Here is a 21,408-nt window from a genome sequence, read left to right as displayed (position 1 = left end):
CAGGCAGCAGACGTGCCGTGCCACTGCAAGCGGAAGGGGGGAAAAACCTCAAGTCTCGTGTGGGTGGGGGGAGGTGGGGGGGGTGGTGGGGGGGAGGTGGGGGGAGGTGGGGGGGTGGTGGGGGGGGTTGTGGGGGGGGGGGTGGTGGGGGGGTGGTGGGGGGGAGGTGGGGGTGGTGGGGGGGGTGGTGGGTGGTGGGGGGAGGTGGGGGGGGTGGGTGGTGGGGGGGGGTGGGGAAGGTGGGGGGGAGGTGGTGGGGGGGGTTGTGGGGGGGGTGGTGGGGGGAAGTGGGGGAGGAGGTGGGGGGAGGAGGTGGTGGGGGGAGGCGGGGGGAGGCGGGGGGGTGGGGGGAGGTGGTGGGGGGGGGTGGTGGGGGATGGAAACGAGGCTCTCTGACCGCCCTCCGCCGCCCCTCCCACACCGCACACGCGCCTGACGTCACTGCAGGGCTGTCCGTGGCTGGCGTCACGCAGCAGCAGCAGCAGCTCAGTCGTCGTATTTAAGGGCGCACACGAGCGTGCCGCACCTCTGGGGCTGCCACTGCGCCATCCCCTTCGCTGCTGCTGCCGCCACCACCGCCGCCGCTGCCATGCACGACCATGGGGACCGTCCTCCCACGAGCCGTGCCCCCCGTGTGCACGCCTGGACCTCGGGCCGACGCAAGGGAGCCAGGGCACCGTCGCATAAGCAAGGCAGCCGCAGGAAACCAGCAATGATCTTCTGCATCTGCTTCCAGGCGTCGTCGGGTGCGACGGAAAGCCCCGAGGAGGAGGAGGAGGAGAACGACGAGGCCGACGAGGAGGTGATGGCTCCTCCCACTCAGCTGGTCGCCGTGGATATGGAGCGGCTCGTCCCGCCCAGGCCGGACGTTGTCTGGGAGACGGAGGAGAATGATGGACCACCACCCATGGAGATGCTCCAGGAGGAGAGGCTGGTGGTGGTGGCTGGGAGCGATGCACGCCAACATGAACGCGACTCGGGTAAGGGAAGCTCGTGTTCGTCCGTGCGTGCACTTTTTGCACTGTGTTATTGTTTTGTTGCATTCTTATAACGGTGTTGGAAGAGCGCACGTTTGTTGGAATTATTGGTGGTGTATATTCTTGCCTCTGTCTGGATACATTATTGATGTATTTATTTATTTGCTTGTTTGTGTTTTAGACACTTGTCACCACTCGTTCCCGGTGCTTGACTTCACGACAATGTACCTCCACCAGGAGAGCGATGGTGAGCCACACTCACTCACTCGATTTGTGGGACCCCTCCTCTTCATACTAAATTACCACCTTGTTACTCTCTATCTATGTGTCTATGCGCTCTGCTCCATGCCATCCGACACAAATTTAAAGCTTTGTTTATGAGCAAAGAAATACTTGAAAATCTTCGTCGGGACCATGGTAGTGACATCACTGCAACATCACTCTTGTCACGTGTGGTAATGCCAACGTAGCATGGCTGATTGTGATTTATTTTTTATTTTTAATCATTAACGAATTTTGAAACCAGTGGTTGGGTTAACCCAGAGCACAAATGCTCGGTACATATCTAAAAAAATAACAGTAAAAATATTTGTCTCACATTCAGAATTTATTATCAACTTTCAACTCTCTGTTAGTCAGCGGTCATACCCTTCACAGTGTTTTAATAATAAAGCTATTATAATAACTATGGTGATACGAATCAGACAACACTCATCATATGTATTTTACAATGAATTTTTTTTACAAAAAAGCAACATTCCTTTGGCGTCTAGATCGCGAACATAATTGCGTTATCCAATTAACACAATTCCAAAAATATTAAAGTAATCTGCATTGATGCTTATGTATGTACGTGTGTGTTTTTGTATCAAGTAATAGATTGTTCATATAATATAGCATGTAATGCAGTATTTATATAGAACTTAACACGTACCCATGCATACATTTCTACATATAATCAGAAGTAATGATAACATATGCATATAAATAACTAATTAACGATCCTTTGTCAATCTGCTGCTGGATGAAGGCAGGCCCATGCCGTATCGGTCACGGGGGACGTTTAGCCATACTTCACCCAAATACGGGTTGGTGAAGGGGGGTAAAGCACTAATATAACATCAGTGGTGAGTGATATCTGAACAAGTCAAGACACACCTATTGCCGACATGCCATGGGAAAGCTCTCACCCAGAAGAAATGATTCAAATCATTTTAATTTCAAAATGTATAACCTTTGTTTAAATAACATCCTCGAATGCGGATTTTCTTTTGTAATCTGTTGATTATTCTTAGAAAATGTTCTGCGTCAGCTGAAGAGCACTGGGTTAATGCATGCGTTGCAGGCATGATGCGGTGACCTGTGTTGTGTGTATGTGTGATCTCGAACGACCATAATGGTGGGGAGCAGTAGTGTCGTGGTGAGCGAAATAACCTCCGACCCAGAAACCTAATTTCAATTTCCACTTCTCACAGTCAACATTATGTTGACATATATCTGAACCTGTCTCCTTTAGGTGTGGATGTGGTTCTCACACACACCCCCCCACCTCGTGTGCATTTTGGCATTAAAAGGTGCTCGTTAACAGCACTTACCCTAACAATCTGTTAAGGATATAGAGGGATCTTTTTCTGTGATGGGAGGGCCGTGTGTTGCACATGACGCTAAACGCTCTGGAAGCATCGAGCAAGCTATATCAAATACGTAGGAATCAATATGGCCCATGACTCACCTCCCACAGTGCAATAATCCACATAAAATGACACATTGTTTTGGCAGCCAAAGGCTATGCGACACAATTACTGCAATAATCCGATATAGCTTTAAACTTTATATTACAAACTGCCAGATTGCTTGAATCTGACTGCCTTGGGATTATGGTTTTCCTTTCATATTAGTGGGAATAGTTAATTAAAATCCATCTGCACACTGTGGCGAATAGGACAGATGACGCTTGTGTTGAGCTGGATAAAAATTCCGTGAATGAATGCACAAAGAATTTGCATATTTTAAAAAAATTATAGCTTTTTGCAGACCATCCAGTTTAAGATATGAGTGGAATACAAATGTCACGTAATGAATATTCCAAGTACATATACATGTATATAGTAGAGATAACAACATTTTCCTTTGATCTTGTATGCATGGTTGCACATGCATGAATAGCATGTCTGCATGCATATGTGTCCCTGTGGGGAGTGGTGGTGCAGCGGTTATCCGAGTTCGATTCCCGCTCACGGCCAACACCAGTAACGATTATCTGAATCGGTTCTGGGCCTCTGCTAAGTCGACTCAGCCTCAAATAAGTACCTGATGCGGTGTGTAAAACATCGCCACCGGGGAGACGAATGCGGTCGGGCGTGGTGTTGACCACCCACCCCCTCGTCTGCTGTGCCAGCTTTCATAGGTGCTCACTAACAGCACTCGCCCCTACAGTTTGTTAAGGCAACACGGGGGGTCTTTGTCTTTGTCCCTGCTCGTTCATATTTGTGCGTTTGGCTTTGTGTGTATGTCAATGTTTGCCTGTACGTATTTGTGCGTGTTGTATTTATGTGTGTGTGTTTGTGCATGTGCGTTTGTGTGCATGCGGGGATGTGCTTGCAAGTGCGTGTACGCTCATTTGTATGTCGGTGCATATATTCACGTGTGCGTGTGTGACGTACATGCTCGTGGTGCCCGTGTCCTCAGAACCGATCACGTGCCGCTCATGGAGAGGGGGGATGGAGGGTGACGGGGAAGCTCGCGTTTCCTGGCTGCTGTCGAGCCTGATGCTCGGCGACAGAGACGCTTCCACGCCACCTTCCTCCCAGAGGGACCGCTCCTGCCACCCCTGGGAGGAGCAGCGCTTTATCTGTGACATCGAGGCCCCCCCATCGCCCCCCAGCCTGCACAACTTTGTTAGGTCAGCATGGGCACACGCACGCACGCACACACACACAACGAGAAGGGTCCCCCTTGTGAAGCCTACATCGGCTGTTGGGGCAAGTGCTGTTCGTGGGGGTGGTGTTGCAACAGCTATGTTTGACTGCCATTGTTTCCACAGTGCTCATAGTTACACACTGCACCAGGTCTTTATTTATTGCGACTTAGGGGAGGCCCATGACCAGTTCACACACAACTGCGCATGTACACATATAGATCCTTCTTAAACAGTCATATAGACATAACAAATGCTGTTCGTGAGCACCTATTCAAGCTGGAAATGGACACCAATGAGTGGTTTGGGCAGTTCCACCTCTTTACATTTTTCTCACCAGTGCTGATGTCCATACACTGTAACATGGTGTTCATTTAGGTCTGAGTCAACTTAGGGACGGCCCAATACACAGATAGCTAACTAATCTAACTCGGCCTGCTGAGAATGTAGTGTAATACATTAACTACACAACACATACTAAGTGGTGATTACGTTTCGACGTGGCTTGTGCTAAGCTAGGGGTGCTTTAAAGTCATGTACAGTATAGCGACAAAGGTCTGCAGGCAGGTGGTAAAGAATGTGTTATGTATTACAACAAAGACGAGGACTGTTTGTCTTTGTCTAAACAGACCATTGGGGCAAGTGTTCTGAGCGAACACCTGTTAAGGCCAGCACTGCACATGAAGGGGTGGATGGCTAGCATCATGCCCAGCCATCGTTGTCTCCCAAGGTACTCATTTAAGGTCGAAGTCGACCTAGGGGAGGACTAGAAGAACTTCAAATATTTGTCACTGATTTTGGTTGTGAGCAAGAATCGAACTCGGGTCGCACATTTCATAGCACATCATAATAACAACGATACTACCACTTCCCATTCCACAAAAAGACAAATATCCCTCTATAGCCTTAACATACTGTTGGGGAAAGTGCTGTTAGCTAGCACGTATAGAGGCCAACACAGCTCACGAGGGGGGTGGGTGGCCAGCACCATGCCTGCCCACCTTTGTCTCCCCAGTGGCAACAGGTACTCATTTGAGGCCTTACTGTAATCACACATACATACACACGCACATAATTGCTAGCCAGTCATGTTATTTATTTAAACTTAATTTGGAGCTTTTGTGACTGCAGGAATTACTCTTTGGTTCTTTCGGTAAAGTCACGTATAAAGATAAAATAATAAATTTAATACTAGCATACGACGTTTCGATTGCAACACAAGCAATCATCATCAGGTATAAATGAAACAGAAACACAAATCTAGTATACTTAGAAATGTAATGTAATACAACCGAGAGTCAGATAACATAACAGTCAACACCCTACCTGATTGATTACGTTCTTCCTGAGAATGCTAAATTTGAGACAGAGATAAAACACAGAACCAGAGACATATAGACAGGCATATAAGCAGACAGATATCACAGAGATACATAGAGAGAGAACAAACATAGGTGCCTCTATTTCATTTTTACCTGATGATGATTGCTTGTGTTGCAATCGAAACGTCGTATGCTAGTATTTCATTTATTATTTTATCTTTATACGTGACTTTACCGAAATAACCAAAGAGTTATTTATTTAAACTTCATGAAAATGATTCACAGTGAGTAAAATGAAATAGCAGTACATACGTGCACAAATGAGTATACCACGTGCCTCTGTCATCGTCTCCGCGCATGCCACACGCGGAACTTGCCTCCGCGTGCCTTCCATTAAAAGTGACCCAATTAATCAATGTGGGAATTAATTAACGAGCGATGTGCCGGTTGCCCTCGCAAGGGTTTTGAAGGTGAATTGCAAACGCTTAACCTTTGGGCTTCTAACACCTGGTTACCTAGGAGCGTGTAAATAGAGATAGATCATTTCTGAGTTACGACTTTAATTAGTCATGCATATGACTAGTATGCTTCGTTGCCAGTGTAATGGATACATACAGGATATGTTTATGCGTTTTTTTTTCTAAATTGCTACGTCCAATTGTGTGACATTGTTACCAAAATGTGTGTATATTTGTCAGTGTTTAGGTAGGAACCTGACATCTTTGCTGGGAAGGTTGCAACTTCATGTAGAACTAAAAGAGTCTGACTTTGGCAGTCGGTGTAATAAACATAGGTTGTCAACATTCCACCAGAAGTCATTATCATTCATACTGCCTTTTCGTATGTAAGAAATGTAAGAAGCCAGCGTTTTGGGAATGGCTTTTCGGAGGAAAGAGTTGTTCTGCAAAAAGCTTTTGCTGGATACATTGTTAAAGGATAAGGCAGCCTTAATAATGCTGGTGGTGTGCCAGTGATTGGTGTACTTTTAAGCCACAGACAGTGACAAAGGTTGCAGTTTTCCATCCTGTAACTCGGCAATTTAGTTCTGTCAGTGCATTTTCATTGTATAATTACCATTGCAGATTAAATTCTTTCACGTATATTTCTACATAGATAAGACATGTATTTGCAGAGAATGGAATGAACGCAACATGCGTAGTGGCATTGTGAAATATTCATATGAAGAATGGTGAGTTTATTATCTTCAATTGCCATAGCTCTTTGTCATTCCACTGTTGAATGAAGGCCTCCCCCCACCATGTTGGTTGTGGGGGTTGTTTGACCATACTTCACCATGATGGTTAGTGTGGGTTTGTGAAAAATAGGGATTGGTCAAGACTGGTTCAGATATCATTTGTCACTGTTAGCCGTGGCCAAGAATCAAACACAGGATGACAGGTTCACAGGATGGCAGGTTCACAGCACAGTGTGCTAACCACTGTGGCACTATTCCACCGGTGCCATCAATTACACCTACATACTCATTGCAATTGAGTGTATGAGGGTAAACGCTGAGATCGAGTTTTTAATAAGTATTCATTCTGAACCAGAAGACGAAGCTCCTCGCTGGGCTCGTGCCGGGAGGAGATGGATGAGGCAGCAATGGTTCGTCTCGCTCGCAAGATCCAGGCCCTCAAGAAGAAGATCCACCACTTTGAGGAGCGTTTTGAGGGGGAGCGGAGGTACATGGTGAGTGCTGCTCCTTCGGCTACCTCCAGCATAATCGCATGAATGGTGGACACGTGGGTCACCCACCTTCTGTGTGTGCTATAGCTTAGCAAGTCCGTCGGTATTTGATGGGACACATCGCTAGAATCAGTGATGGCTGTTGGATTAGTCGTTTATTGACTGTTAAGAAAATGTAGTTGCCTTGGGTGGGACATGTCACTAGAAGGGATGATGGCTGGTGATGTTTACCTTTCAACAGGGACTTATGCATAAACGGGCTCCCATCTGGTAATAAATAAATCTAATATATATGCGTTTGTGAAGTTCTTTGCTATAAGCTGCTGAAGACTGCATCTTGGAAAATGTAATTCTTCAGCCCATGTGCATAGAATGTCTTGTTGCTGTGTTAAGGCAACTGGATGAGTAAGTTTGAGAAAATCAAGAGACGTAATTGCTTGTAGATGTAAGATTTCTGTTGAAGTTAAACTCCCATGACATTCATACTGTGCTGTTTAGTAACACGTTTCTCCTCCTCCCTTCTCCCTCCTCCTCCAAGCCTTCACATAGTGATAAGGCGGCCACCCCAGAAGTGCTTAAGTGGATGAACGACCTTGCAAAGTCTCGCCGGCAGATGAAGGGTGAGCATCGGACCCTCACGGTTAAATTTCTTCCTTTGGTCGTCACAATGACGGCTGACTATGAACTGAACAAAAAACTCTTTCCACTTCTTGCTTTCTGTGGTCATGACGATTGCTTTCTGTAGCCAGCCCTGCATGTTTAATTTTAAACCTTTCTCCTTTACACCGTCAATCCACCTGTTGAATGGATGGCCCCTACTTCCTGTTTGCAAGGCCAATTATGGTAATCTGTTATCCTCCATATCTGTTTACATGCCCAAGGAGAACCGTACGCTTGTGCTTGCGAAACACCACTGCTCTGAAAAATGGTGCTGCAGTCACTTTGCATTTGGTAGTTCTAACGCTAACCCTATCTTGTTCGCATGTATAGTTACGTCACGCCAATTTAGTACACCCATTATCACATTCCTAAGGCCCCATTACCAATACTAATTGGTGGCAGTGTTTTTCAAAACAGCAGTATGTTTCACTACTTCCACACATTAGGGTGCAACATTTCAATAAACAAATCAAAGTAAAAGCATGTCCTTGCTTTCATGAGAATTGCAATTTTCTAATTGGCACTGAGATTAGGTTCCAGTCTGGATAGGCCAACCACTGTTGACTTCTTACAAGGTACTACTACTTATTTTATCAATCCTGGCTGCATGCTGATGGGTTGAGCTGCATTTACCACAGATCCTCCACATTGCATATAGAGCATTCTGTCAAAGCACCACCCATCCGCATGAGTTCCCATATCAATCCTGGATCAATTTTAAGATCACACCATCTTACAAATTTTCCATAGACTAATCCCTGCTTACCTCTCCACACTCATCTCTCTGGATTCCCCACTACTCACTCTCCACTCCAGCAACCAAAGACTTCTGTTGAAATTGCCAGTCACCCTTCTGGTCATTGGGAGGTTGCTCATTCTCCTCTTCGGCCCTACAGTAGAGAACTCCCTTCTCCAAACTATCAGTGCTGTTGGCTCCCTGTTAAAGTCTATGCCTACAGGTGCAAGGCCTTCATTTTTACCTCTGGCTATAACTGACTGCATCTTACTTTATATACAATAAATAAATATGCCTACTGTTTCTTTGGATGTGATGGCATTGAGATGCTATTTTAATCCACATTGTATTGTAACTGTAATAGACCCAGATGGATGAGTCACGGGCGCTGCTACAGCCCGAGCTGGTGCTGAGCGGCACTATTTTTTGTGTCGCGCGTGCGCACGTCAAGCAGAGCTGAAGCTGCAGCAGTCCGTGGAGGAGAACGTCGATGCGAACACGCGACGGAGAAGCAACACGCTACCCAAGAGCTTTGGCTCACGGGGACACGTGGACTCGGGCTGCCGGACCTGCCATGGGAAGGTGGAGTCTGCTGAGGAGGCCGGGGAGGAGCTTAGCAGGAAGGCTGCTGAAAATGAGGTCATGGCCATGACGCTGCAGAGCATCATGGAGAGAATCTGCGAGAAGCGCAATGAGGAGCAGAGGCCTGAGGACGTGACGGTGAGCCCTGGCCCCATGTGGCTTTGGAAATGTCTTAATCATAACACATGATAGGCAATAGTATAGTGAGAGAAGCATACTATTGCATGACTTTGTTCATTGTCAGAGTTACTAATCCTGAAATCCCTTGAGTGCTGCTGTTGGTTTGGTGATCACTTTGAACATTGCCCCTTCACCAGCTGACCTGAGTGGTAAAGTTTAATCAGCTAACCCCTACCACTTACATGGCATGGGGAGGACTCTCATCCAGCAGTGTATAGGACATAAAATTATTCAGCCATAGTCATCCACTGCTGGATGAAGACCTCCACAAGCCACGATTCCACGATTTAATAATCAACTTAGCAGCTGCAGATTAATTGATTAAAAAATGAATCTTAACTTTAACCATTATGAATGTTGCAGGCCATGACCAGAGATCAAATTGCAGCTGAAAAAACCGCCCTGCAGAAAGGACTGCTGCAATTCGAGAATGTTCACGGAAGGCCGGTGAGTGTCAAATGAAGTTAAGAAGTAATAACATTGATAATATAGCAACCTATATGCCGGGCTGTCGCAGCGCTGTACATCACATCTCATCTCTAACATTTGGAAGGGGACCCCCAAGAGCAGCTGTCTCTGTGGGCAAAAGGTGACTCAGGACATGGCCTGCAAACAGGCATCAGTCTGCCAGTAGGGTGCAATGATTGCTGCAGTGTAATATCAAATTAGTCAGTTGTAGGTCATTTTTTAATTTGGCAAATTTGGACCCTGATGCCTTCTCTTGAGAATAATGCCAGGGGATCTTTAACATCCACTATGAAGCAGAAGGCGAGTATTATGATGGTTAATACCCCCACCGTATTAATCAGGGTTGCCTCTGGAATTGAACTGTGAACTTCTGCATTAAGTGGCGAATGCACTACTACTTGGTCATGTCATCACCGCTAAAAATAATTTTCATAATAAATATAATTTTTTTTTATCATAATCCATATATATTAACACACTTAAAATTGCAATGGTCTATGAGCAAAAATCAGAAACTGAACACATTCCTCAATGATTCATAATTTATTTTTGGGTGAGGCTACATCATGATCTGGCTAAATTTGTGTGTTAAAGATAATATTTACTATAATAAACCAGAACAATTGCGAGATTTAAGTAATAATAGCAAAATAAATAAATAAATAACAGATCTAATTGTTGAAACAATTTAACTACCCGTTTATTGGTGGATTCACTAATCAAATTGCTAGCTTTATAAATGAACATGAAATAAAAATTTGATTTGGCACTAAATAAAATACAGCATATGTTAACACCAGTTAGAGATAGCTTGCTCTAATTGTCATTCGACAGTGTATATCACATTATGTGCACTTGTGGCAAGTGCCATATTCTAGATTTGAAGTTTTCATGACTTCAGTAAAGTCACATAGGTAAAAAATAATAAAAATGAAAACAACAAAATTAAATCACAAATTAAATCAATTAAATAAAAATAATGAATGATTAAAAAATGAGAACAACTAAAATTTAGTTCTCATTTGTATTGATTTAATTTGTGATTTAATTTAGTTGTTTTCATTTTTATTATTTTTTGCCTACGTGACTTTACCGAAAAAACCAAAGAGTATAAGTGCTATGTTTGTCAGACAGTATGAAAGTTCAGTGTTCGCATGAACGAGCATCAGAGGTGCAATGAATACTCGCAGACTCCGGTAACTGCTGTGGCAGAACATGTATACCAGGGAGAGGGCTGCAATGTTTACTCTGACAATTTCGGAGTGGTATGTAAAACCAACTTTTATTGGCAAAGAATAATTGCGAATACATTTATAGAAAATTAAAATAAATTGAACCCGAGCTGAAAGTTATAAATGAGCGTGGCTTATAAACATTAAACATTTGTTAAAACATCACCTATTTTATTAATATATATATTTTCCCTCTTAGTGCATTATTATCGATGAATGTTTTAAGTTTTGTTATTTGTTCTAAAAATAAGATGGTTTTTCTTTCGGATATTAAAAGAACAGATGTGTGCCATGTTACAGGGCGCGTGTTGTACTGAATTCCCCATTGCTCTCTCCTCCCAGGTGAGCAAGCAGGAGAAGCAGCTGCTGAAGCCACTGTACGAGCGCTACCGCATGGTGAAGCAGCTCCTCACACGCTCGCGCAATTTCCCAATCATCGTGAGTGTGGCAGCAGTGACTCCTGTTGGGCGTAGAGGCAAAGCCAGAGAAGGGAGACTTCTTATTTGTTCTACTTCTTGAACAGAATTCGCACCGGGGATACATTCCACGTGTGCACAACATGCTCGGTCCAGCCGCAACCTCTTGAGTATTTCTACCACAAATGGGGGCCGATTTAAAGTTACCCGCGTTCAGCACTCTACAATAGTAGGGATAATGGCTGGGAGCAGTGGGTTAACTAGGGAAGGGGGAGAACGGGGAAGGGGAAGGGGGGATGGGTGTGGAATATTACCCAATTAAATTGAGAAAAATAACAAATGCTATATCCAGATCAGCCTTTTTTCCTTTCCATTTCCCCCCTGAGAGCAACGACGATCAGATTTTTGCTATGGTGGTTCAATGTCTGACTTCGAGTCCTCCACCCCAGCCTCCATTCCTACTGTGTTCAGCAAAAACGAGGCAAAAAGGGATACTCTTAATGGGGAGGGCAGCATCTCTGGGTCAGGATACCCGTTTACTCCCTACAGTTGGTATTTGTCCTATTACACTGGGCCCTGTCGAGGCAATGTGGAGTTTGCACCATTGGCTCTCGGCCTCCAAAGTAGTTTTGCATTGCCCCAGTCTAGTGCTGTTTTGAGTTTGGCGGTACAGTTAATTCTCAGTCATTCAGTGTCATGGGAGAAGAGGTGGCCTGTATAAAACAAAAACAAAGATAATGCAAAATGTATTATATTTGGGTATGGAAACGTATTTATTGTTTAACTTCGTAGAATGGGGTTGAAAACGTAGATTGTCTCACCTGTTTTATTGCTTCTTAAGCGTAATCGGTTTGCTTGCATTCACGTGAGCATTTTTACTTCGCCTCGACGAGTGAGGAGTGACTTACAATGAAACTCGTGTCCACGTAACACATGTATCACTTTTTTCACAAGCTCCGTTAATCCACAACTAATTCACCCATGGGTAATCGACAGTTAACTATCCATACATGTTACTTGACTATAACTGGGAAAACAAAGGACATTGCTGTTTTACCATCTCATATTGTGGCTCATTTGTATTATTGATGACAGCTTATTTTGAGACGCAGCTTCCATTCAGACACAACTCCAAAGTGTGTACACCATTGGCTTCTCATCAGCATAAACCTACATCTGTGCCAGATTCTCATCTGCGTGTCTCTTCTGGAAAGTGCGCCACGAGATATTAATTGGAATGTTCCTTTGATAATCGTCCCAGAGACGCATGGCGTTTTAAAATAACTCGGTGTGCAGCTCAGCTTGCATGTGACAATGTGTCATCCTGGCATGCAATAGCCGTAAATGGGAAACAACTGATTTTTGTCAAAGTTTAAAACTTTTATTGTCGCTATAACAGTTTTGCAATTGGTGTCATATGTTGTAAATTGCATAATGCGTTAAATGCTTTTGGGTATTGCTTATGGCAGCGGTCCCCAACCTTTTTGGCACCAGGGACCGATTTCACGCACCGGGGGGGGGGGGGGGGGGGGGGGGGGGGGCCTTCATCATTGGGTCTTTCCCCCTGTTCAAAGAAGCTCTCCAGCGACGTTTGTTTTTTTTACCCATCTTGGCCAGGGTTAGCAGCTTGTGGGCTCGCCAAAACTGTGACTGAGACAAGTGCGCAGTGCGGGAAAGAGGCGCGGATGGAAGTGGTAAATAATGGGTGGGCCACGCGCGGACTCACCGCTCTCACCTCCTGCTGTGCGGCACGGTTCCAAACAGGCCCGGGGGTTGGAGACCCCTGGTTTATAGTATTTTGTGCACATGAAACTGTACTCAAAGTTTCATGTGGACGGATGGACTGATTGATTATAACAATGGACTAATCTCCAAACACCACCGCCACCCGAATTCTCATTTTTGCTCTCGTTCAATGCATTTCTGAATATTTATCCCATTTGAGGTTATTTATACTACACTCAGTAATCTGCACAGGCAGCTACAATGAACAGCAATTAAAGCCAGTGAAAATAATTAAACAGAATAGCAACCCAATCAAAGTTTAGCACTCCTGTGTCCCAAGGTGTTGCAGCACCTTGAGTAATGTTAAAACTGTTTTTTTTTTTACAAAACAAACTCATTATAATTACAGTACCATGTGAATGTGTGTATCATCTGTACGTGATCGCATTCCAAGATGCCGCACAAATATTTGCAAGCATAAGTACAAAAGTACGGAGGTGATGTGGCCTAGTGGTAGTGCATTCGTAGCTTGTTGCAGAGGCTCACGGTTCACTCCGGTGGCCTCCCTGGTTATTACCGCGATTTGTATGAACCAAAAGTATGCACCGTCTGCTTCAGAGTGCATGTTTAAGATGCCGTAACACCATTAACAAGAGGAGGCCATTGTGTGACGACATCGTGGTCCAAATTTTCAAAATTTGAAAGATTACCCATAAAGTTATCAATTGAGATACACTTAATAATCATCACCCGCTACTAAAAAATATATTTGGAGGACCCTCTTAAAAAAGAGTCATGAGATTCAGTGAGGCCTTGTTGGATAAACAAACATAATCAGTTCATAAATAAGAATTAGATGTGCACGCATTGTGATGTGTATGCATTGTGATGTGTAGGAGCCATCAATGGCAACTCGGTGCTGACATTTTTCTCCTTGTGCACTTTCATTGCAGGGCTCCCCCGCCAGCCTGCGTCGTCACATCCTACTCAGACCAATCATCGAAGGACAGACCACACAGTTCTCTGACGACATTAAGGTACTCATCTTTTCCCGCCTAACGCATCCAGCTTCAAGTAACGACCAAGGTTAATGTCGTGAAGCTGCAGCTGTTGACCACAGTGGAATGAAGGTCACATTATTCGACCTACGTACGCGACTCGCTGATGTAACACAAGCCAATTATACATTTGTTATTGCGTGGGAAAACATGTGAGAGCCACCCAGGGTACATGTCACGCGAGTTGCTTTGGCACGAGCATGCGGTCAGGCTTAGGGTTGAATGGCTGACTCCCGCCAAGGGTCGGTCAAGAGCGGTGACTTGCATTTGAGCGTGTGTTACAGCTGCCTTCCTGTTTACCTGTCTTCCAATCATCCCGCTTGCAGGAGGAGATGGAGGATGCTGGCAACGTGCAGCGGGGATGTCCCGATGGATGGACGGCTTTGGACAAGGAACGAAAAAATGAGGGAGGGTCCATGGAAGACCAAGGAGAGTACGTGGGAGAGGAGGTGGAGGAAGAGCTTCCCGAAAGAGATGGGGATTGTCGGGGTCAACTCTTCTTCCTGAGCCACTCGGAGGACGAGAGCGATGCGGAGGGGTACGCGCCACTCATGGAGGAGGCATCCGGCATGAGCAGTGCTATCTCCAACGTCCACTCGCTCTCGCTGTGAGTGTCGCATACCGGTGTAAGCCTAAAGGTTGTGCTGATTTTGATCATCGTGATCATAGACAACCCGTGTTCAAGATTTTAACTCGCAACCATTAGGTTTTGATTTGGACACTTTGACTACACCATTAGTATGGGTTGAAGGCAGGTGGCATTGTCTTGTGAGCATAGAGGCATAGCACAACAAAGGATTTTATTGCACAGTCTTCTGCTGCCAACAACGTAACTGCGTGAGAATATGACGAATACAAATTACTTTAGGTGTTCGTTTTTATATCAGCTGAGTGAGACAACAATGAGGGAGACATATAAGTCTGTACCATTGTTCAAAAGGTCAGTTGACTCGTATTAACGATGCGACGTTTTTGTTTGTCTCTTAGCTCCGAGCTCCTAGAGCAGCTGAGGGAGACGAAGGCAGAAAAGCGCCATCTTCGGAAGACCCTGCGTGACTTTGAGGACCACTTCTACAGACAAAATGCAAGGCAAGTCAGGTGCTTTTAGAAAACTCAACTCAAAAATGGCATTCGGAGTTAAGCGTGTGTGAGGCCTGGTCTCAGTATTTTGTAGACATAGATTGATTCACCCCCCCCCCCTAAAATCCATGAACAGTCACGATTAATTTACGATTCGATTACAGAATCGATTCTGTGTTGTATAATTGGTATTGTCCCATTTATACTGGTAGGAACCTCCTGGTTACACCAGCCCACAGGGTATTATTGTGTCCGTCGTGCAGGGAGGGGCTGGGTGGGGAGGGGAGGGGCTGGGTGGGAGAGGTGGGGCTGGGTGGGGAGGGGAGGGGCTGGTCACCCCGTGGTGCCCTTATAAAACTCAACGTTTAACCTACTCACGCCGGCTTGTGCCCGCCCTCACAGTTGGGCATATTTGCGGAATACACCACGCCTCCGTTGACCCTGACCATTGACCGAGCAACCCAACGTTCCTACCAGCTCCCTCCGCAGGAATGTGTTATTATCTGTTTGGTTCTGTCTTGTTCTCACTCATTCTTTACATTAGCCTAAAGCTATTATGCGCATATATTTTGCACCAACTTGTAAATATGATACTTTTTTTACTGAGAAATTTACGTGTATCGTGATCAGCAGAGAACCTATTGTATTCAATGAATTGATTAATTATTGCATGCCTAATAATGAAGTAATGAAAACATGTTTGTAACATTTCCTTATTCACTGGCATATTCTGTTGTGTGGGTGAATGATAACTTTAACTTTAATTACAATCTCACATACCTGCTGATATTTCACAGGCTAAACGTTTACAATTTACAACTTCCAATTAATTCCTGTAGAGAAACAAACCTAATAGCTTCTAGCAAATACAATTAATAAACAATGTCTTTAATGTTATTTTTAAAGCCCTCAGGAGGAGATGATTTTGCTATTTAGTCACAGATTCACTATAGGCGACCCCTTCACCTACAATCTAATTGGTTCCTGTACGGCGGCCACAAGTCGAGGTCGTCGTAAGTCGAACCCTCATGTCCCGTGGGGCGCAATGTTACACATTGGGGTTCCGTTCCTGGAAACCCATGACATACAATAAAAATACCAAAATTGACCACGAAAATAAATGGCAATAACCCGAACAAACGTTTATTGTTACTTAACATAACTATTACACACATTTATTAAGTAAAAACAAACATTAACATAAATGCATATGTACTTTTCAGCGTGTGTATCACATTTCCTCTTTTTATACGTAGCGAAAGGCGGGAAAAAAGTTGTCACCAATCGACTCGGCGTCGGTAGCAGTCATTAGGCGGTCGTAGATACGAGTTCTGGTCGTTACTGTGGGGATCTTACTATAAGGTCGAAAACAGGCACCACCACACCCTTCTCCAAGCATTTAACATTTCAGTTAGAAAGACCATTCCGAGCTCCATGAAGAATCATGGGGCTCCCTCATTCACCCTCTGGAATAACTCCCTATTCGCCATAACTGCTTTAGAACACCCGAGTCTGAAACTGAATGCCTCGTGAATGCCACTCCAGAGACCCCGAGTTTACTTGATTGAACTTGAAATGAGACCGACTCCCTCCCCCCATCTTTTCCCCTTCCTTCCTCAAAGAAAATGGATCTGACGCACGTACCACATAACGCTATGGTCCTACACGTCCGCGTTGGTTGTCTATCTGAGCCGCCAATCCCGCTATGCACCACTCAGCTGTTGTGGAAGTTGTACAACCCCCCCTCCCTGTGGTTGTATCAATAAAAATAATTTACAAAAAATTAAAGAAAGGTCGTCAAAGCGGGGGGTAGCAAGTGGAGCCGTCGTAAGTCGGGGGTCACCTGCACTTGGCTTACAAAATCTAGGAGGAAGGCCTGCATGCTACATGCAAAGCTCATGTTGTCATGCTTATACTTTCCACTTGAGTCATTAAGATATACAGAGGTGTAACCCGCGCAGAATATACGTAGCTGTGAAACTTAACACAGTTATCTGCACAGGAATGTTCACAGGATATGGTCAATGCAAGAAACGTAACCAGGCCTATGTTGTAGGCACAGTTGTGGAATTATGAATGCAAAGCCTTTGGATGAGCTGAGCAGGAATGTTGCCGATATCGGGGTACAGGTTAGCAGCAGTGTAGGGGCCCAACATTACAATCTCCGTGTTATCTCGTTCGCTCTGCAGGAACATTCAGAAGGAGGACCGGCTGTCCATGGAGGACGAGTACAAGGAGTACAAGCAGGTGAAGGCCAAGCAGCGACTGCTGGAGGCACTGATCACCAAGCACGACGCCTGCAAGGGCGTATGATGCTGCACGCGTGCGTGCGTGCGTACTGCACGGCCTGGACCCCCGTTCCGCCCTCGCCACGCATATGTCGCGGGGGTACGGCGAGCAGCTCGTGAGGATCGCGAGCCCCGCTTCAACATCGAGAAAAATAAATGAAATAAAATCACGAAGGAAAAACTCAGCAGCGGATCCCTGGGAGAGAGACACGATGTCACCCCCCCCCCCCCCCCCCCCGTTACGTGGGTAGAAGGGTAGGTGGGTGCATGGCAGGTACAATGAAGATACGTGCCCAAGAAAGCCAGATGCCCCCACCCCCCAGTTACTACTTAAGGCTTTGTATTGGGGTATCCACACAAGAGTTTGGAGATGTGAACTGCATGCAGGTTGTATTTCTAAAAACTACGTGGAGGAAAGAAGGTCTGAAAACAAATGAATGGTAAAAAAACAAATTAATTTCTACAAGCAAGAGGTGGTTTTTTTTCATTCGACATTGCGACATCGGTTGTGTCTGAAGCTATGATGGGTTCCCGCGATGGGCTATGCACACCAAAACCACTTGCAGCAAGATATTGGAGGCCCATCTGTCGACGCAGCACTTGGCTGGTCGAAATCGTATTGACGTAATCCAGCGAGGTTGATGGAATGTCTACAGATTAAGTTACGACTGGCCACGATCAAGAATTTGCCAGCCCTGTTTGACGTCAACTGAGATTATGCAATGCACTATTTATTACTTTACAGATTGGTGGTTGTAGAAGCCATAAAATAAAAACAACAAGCTGCAAAGACTTTGATAGCTTACGTCTTTTCAAGACAGGGTGTGTTTCTGACCGTAATGCTGCGTCAGCTATTGTGACTTGTCAGATTTAACGGACTTTTATTTTCTTTGAAAGGACTTTTATTTTCTTTGAAAACCAACAAGGGCTGAGAAAATACGCAACAGCCAAACACAAGAGTCTTTCATGTACATGGGTGTCCATTGAGGTATCATCCATTATTGAACAACTACAGTCAGCAATTTTGAGCTGCATGGATTACGTGAAAGGTAAAGTTATTGCAAAAAAAAAAAACTTGAGTAATTTTCATCAGCACATGATGGATGCAATTGCAGCTGATATGTGGGCAAACACTTGAGACTCAAGTTTCAATGCGATGTCATTGCCTTTGGTGGACACGTGGAACCTAAGGGATGAAACTTGTAAATCCTCACTCTATTAAGTGTGTCGAGTTTTATTGACTTTATTTAAGCTATTGACCAATTATATATGTATTTATAATAATCACCTCAATGGACACCCTGTAATGCTGTTACCTCCTTTATGAAGCAAAAAATGAGACAAAAATATTATTAGAAGCAGGTTTTCTGAAATAGAAAAACTTGCAAAAACAAGTCTTAAAACTGGATGGGTGTGAAGCGCGGGTGTTAGTTATCTGGAGATGCTTTTAAATGGCCAAAATGGGCCATGTCCAATGATTGTAACATGTCTGTGTGCTAAAGGAATCATCTGATTCTATTTATTTGTATCCCTGTGAATTCTACATCGCTTGGGCCATGCATGCACACCTCTGACGAGCAAACGCCACTTTGTTAATCGCGGAGTGCACACCCAGATCGTTAGACCAGGCCATGGAAGAGTGGCCTGCCCTCGCAACCTGTAGGGGACAACTTTGAAGAGCGAGTGCACACTTTCACTTGTGTAGTACGGACAGAGGAGGAGAAGGGGTACTTTGAATCAAAGCTTCAGGCCTCTTGAACACCCACTTTGCCGATTGGCATGGGAACGCCAAGTCCTCGGGCTGTTCAAACACCTTCGCCGAGGTAACGTATCTGCTTATTGCGCAACGCAGGTTTTCATCTCCAAGCATGCGTGAAGGTTTTATTTTCTAGTGAAGAACAGGTTTTGGTGTTAAAGGCAAAGAACCCCCACCCCGTAATGATGCATTGAGACTTACATCATTAGAAAATGTGCCTTTTTTTTCAAGGCTGCAGCAGACACTGTAGAGGCTGTCGAGACTGCATGTTGTAAGATCCTCAGATTAATTTTTGTGCGCAAAATTTAAATTCGGAGGATCGAGGCAGCGCAGCATTGTGGGATGGGTCTTGTGCTGTGCACAACGGTGAATATTCTGCTGCGGTTGGACATAAGTGGTGGAGTGTTACAATATGTAATCGCATTAGGTTCTGCTGCAGCTTAATCAGCTGTTTTTATAAGGACAATATAGAACACACTTGATACCCCAAGTTAAACTCTTCCAGATCACTTTAGCTCTTGGCACTTTGAAGAGGGTATTTTTGTATGTTAAATATTCGACATTTTGTTGCGTGTTCTCGTCTTTTCACGTCATTCCATTGTGAAGGGCATTAATTGCAAATGGCACGGATCACTTTTTTTCTGCGTTATCGGAGTCGCTCGTGTTTGCTGAGCACGTTAATGGCGGAGGCGCGGCCGCTTGCGGTGGCGGCGGCTGCGGCATCATCATTAAACTTTCGCTGAGATTTTGTGTTTGACCTAAGTCTTTAATGCAATAAAAATATATATATAACAGAGCTGTCAGTGTTTCCAAGACAGAGCCTAATCATATTCAGAGCGTGTACCTTTCTGCAGCTATCAATTGTATCAATACAATAATTAGAGAACAAGCATGTAGCAAGGGCTATGCAGAAATTATTAATTATTAGACAAGCACGTGGTCATGGGTGTTTAAGGCAGATGTAATGCAATAAGAATAAGACAATTGGACTTTATATTTAATACAAATGTGTTCTGTTCACAAACAGCAGGGAGGTAACTCCCATTATGCCTTGCATGCACGTCATGTGACCACCGCATATAATGCACTCTTAGCCCTGTCTAAGCCACCAGCTTGGAAACCGAGCGTGGGGCTGTGTTGATGGTGAGGCCACCAAGTCAATTTGAGTTGAAAACTGGCCATCCCAATAGACAAGTTTCAGAGCATTGTAGATGCCATGTGGTGATGGGAGTTGTGCCTTCCTTACTGTTTGTGTGCAGCACAGCTTTGTGTTTTATTAAATCTAATTGCGTCCAGCCTGCACAAAGTCTCCTGCCATTATGGGCTTTCTCAATTTACAGAAAGTCCCAGATCTGAATAAGTTGGGAGTTTGCTAAAGCAACTCAAAAAGAAGCGTCTTGCCTGTGCATACATTTTAATGAAAGTATCGAGAAAATAAATGTTTAAATTCAGAATAGAAGATGGCTGGAGTGTTATCGATGTTATCCAAGAGACAAAGTTACAGGATGGAGGAAGGCATGCCTCCGAGGCAATCATTGTTAGAGCAGACTTTGGAAATTGGATGACTACTCTCCAACAACGATTCGATCGATAAGGCATGAACAGCATTCGGCATGCTCCCCACCGTTGGAAATCCCATTGCCCAAAGTTAAGTACAGGTAGTCCCCGACTTACGATATTTTCGACTTACGATATTTTCGACTTACGATGGGGTCGTAACGCATCTCCATCGTAAGTCGGGGACTACCTGTATTATTAAATAATCCCTACGACCCACCCAGCGCGCATCCAACAGTGGATTGACAAAGGGCCGTATGTGTACATGTGGTAAGTAGAAATCTACTTCCAATCAGGAGCTAGACTTATATGATTCCTCCGTACCAATATTTGGACTAGTAACCTCACAATGTGAATCGCATGCTCTTAATCACCGCAACACATGGCGTGGTGCTGCGATGTGCATGTCGAGATGAGTAGGTGCCGCGTGTTGCACTCACGACAAATGACAGCCTCGAGACACGTACTCCAAACAACATTTATTGCCCCACGCACTACAGTACAGTTGAAACATGACCACAGCCAGCGACGTATAGCGCACGCGCGGAACTTAATGCACGAAAAAAACGCACAATAAATGAGAGCTCACGATGGCAAGTACATGCCAATGCTCTTTCGCTAAATATGATTCACTGCACTCGGTGGGACTGCTGCAGGCTCGGAACAAGCATGGGGGTGACGCGGATGAAGCACCGCATCACTTGAAGTGGCGACACCGAACGATCGGACATCTTCGGCGGCGCTGCAGCGACAATGTTTCAGCCTAGT

General features: G+C 44.9%; 1 protein-coding gene across 1 annotated transcript; it reads left to right on the top strand.

Annotated features, from left to right (window-relative positions):
- The first annotated feature begins 515 nt into the window (after positions 1-515).
- Positions 516-19,875, top strand: FAM13C (family with sequence similarity 13 member C). The gene is made up of 12 exons (XM_061565340.1): positions 516-980; positions 1,159-1,224; positions 3,666-3,879; positions 6,767-6,905; positions 7,441-7,522; positions 8,753-9,018; positions 9,424-9,507; positions 11,103-11,198; positions 13,855-13,938; positions 14,286-14,566; positions 14,947-15,048; positions 17,229-19,875. The coding sequence occupies exons 1-12, from the start codon at positions 590-592 to the stop codon at positions 17,350-17,352; spliced, it is 1,929 nt and encodes a 642-aa protein (XP_061421324.1). The 5' UTR covers positions 516-589; the 3' UTR covers positions 17,353-19,875.
- Positions 19,876-21,408: the final 1,533 nt, after the last annotated feature.

Source organism: Lethenteron reissneri, chromosome 34 (genome assembly GCF_015708825.2).
Source record: "Lethenteron reissneri isolate LAM-NWPU_2019-01 chromosome 34, ASM1570882v1, whole genome shotgun sequence".
Lineage (NCBI taxonomy): Eukaryota > Metazoa > Chordata > Hyperoartia > Petromyzontiformes > Petromyzontidae > Lethenteron > Lethenteron reissneri.
This window is presented reverse-complemented; position numbering and strand designations above follow the sequence as displayed.